The 1,511-nt window shown below is 36.6% G+C and overlaps 1 protein-coding gene across 1 annotated transcript in view; it reads right to left on the bottom strand.

Moving 5' to 3' along the window:
• The window catches only part of LOC108966623 (cadherin-related tumor suppressor), a gene marked incomplete in the record, with an annotated part of 299,387 nt that overhangs the window by 51,749 nt on the left and 246,127 nt on the right, over nt 1-1,511 (bottom strand). The window contains 1 exon segment of the mRNA XM_018929619.1: nt 1,143-1,344. Within this exon segment, the coding sequence (XP_018785164.1) occupies nt 1,143-1,344 (202 nt within the window).

Raw genomic sequence — 1,511 nt, 5'->3', positions numbered from 1 at the left:
ATTAAAACATATACTACCGACTGAAACCCCCCCTCTTTCAAATTTATTTAAAATAATATTCTACCAATTGGAACACCCAGTACCAAAGCTAAACTGGTGAAAATAGCTTCGAATTCTATTTTCAGTTAACAAAAAAATAATAGAAACACATAAAAATGTGTGCGGTTTTCGGCCACACCTTGGAAAATTGTTATTCCAACTTCAATTGTACCGTTGATTTGGTTTCATTTTCAACCATTAGTGATGTTAATCCTGTTGCCACCAACGCCGTCGATATTCCTAGCGCAATTTGGCACAATAAATAAAAATGGCGAAAAGCTGGAATAGCAAAGAAGCTAATGAAGGCTGTGACGCTGACTCAAACCAAGTTAGACACACACACATATGAAGGCGCAAACAGAAGCCGTGGAAAGGTGTCAGTCATAAATCGTGAGATGCTCATTTTTCTGCGCACTTTTTGTTGCGCTGCTGCCGTTTTACTGCCGCTTTTTACGTTTATTTTTATTTTTGTGTTGCACAGTTTTTGACACGGTAGTTTCGGCTTATGCCGGTTAGATGTTAGCGGTTAGGAGCTATAATGATATTTATTTTTACTACGAGCATAAATGGCAACTCGGAAACACAGAAAGTCGGAAACATTTAAGCACCGCCGTTTAGTGGGTCAATAGGTGAAGAACGTTTTTAATGTGCCAGCAATTGCAAAGTAATTTTTCATGTTGCTAAGTGTGGCAAGTTCGCTGTGTAGTGTAATAAAAGRCTAGAAAGMCAGCGRCTGCGCAGAGCCAACGAGTGGGTGCCATAAAGCGAGCGCAAACACATGATTTTTCCGGATACTTGCAAATAGCGGCTGAGCTTAACTATTTGAGGAGCACTAAAGAGCTACATTAATCGCAGAAGTGCACATATATGATTTTTGTCGAAGTGGAAAAACTCAACACCACACCAGTTAGGCGTTCGTTGTCAAAAATTTAAACACCAGAGTTCAACTATTAATATAATATTTATCGTCTGTGTTATTTATAGCTTTCCCAGTGTGTTGTTGCATTTGGAAAAATTGTTACTTTCTCGGTGAATTCTCGGTTGCAATCGTCAAATTTGTTGTTTTCAAATATATTACTTTTTGTTTCTTTTTTTTTGCTTACCTGAGTCAATATCTGTCGCAGTAACCGTTACAATCGGTGTGCCAATCGATATATTTTCATAGATCTCATTCGAGTAGCTCATCGGATCAAATATGGGCGCATTATCATTCAAATCCAACACATTGCAATACACAGTCAATGTGGTGGAGAGACTGGGATGTCCATTATCTTGTGCCTGCACCACAAGTATATAATGTTGCACCTGGATAAAAAGAAAAACGTAGTTTGAAAAAAATTTAAAAAATTCAAAGTAAAAATTAATAATTATGAAACAAAAAATATTGGCATTTGCTTTTAAAAAGTTTATATATTTCTAATATAGTCTGTAAAATGAACTTGGACAGCTTTAGTGCACTATTTAAGGTATGA

The sequence above is a fragment of the Bactrocera latifrons genome, unplaced genomic scaffold (genome assembly GCF_001853355.1).
Source record: "Bactrocera latifrons isolate USDA-ARS-PBARC rearing strain unplaced genomic scaffold, ASM185335v1 scaffold_167, whole genome shotgun sequence".
Classification (NCBI taxonomy): Eukaryota; Metazoa; Arthropoda; class Insecta; order Diptera; family Tephritidae; genus Bactrocera; species Bactrocera latifrons.
The sequence above is the reverse complement of the archived record's forward strand: the minus strand, read 5'-3'. Positions and strand labels throughout refer to the sequence as shown.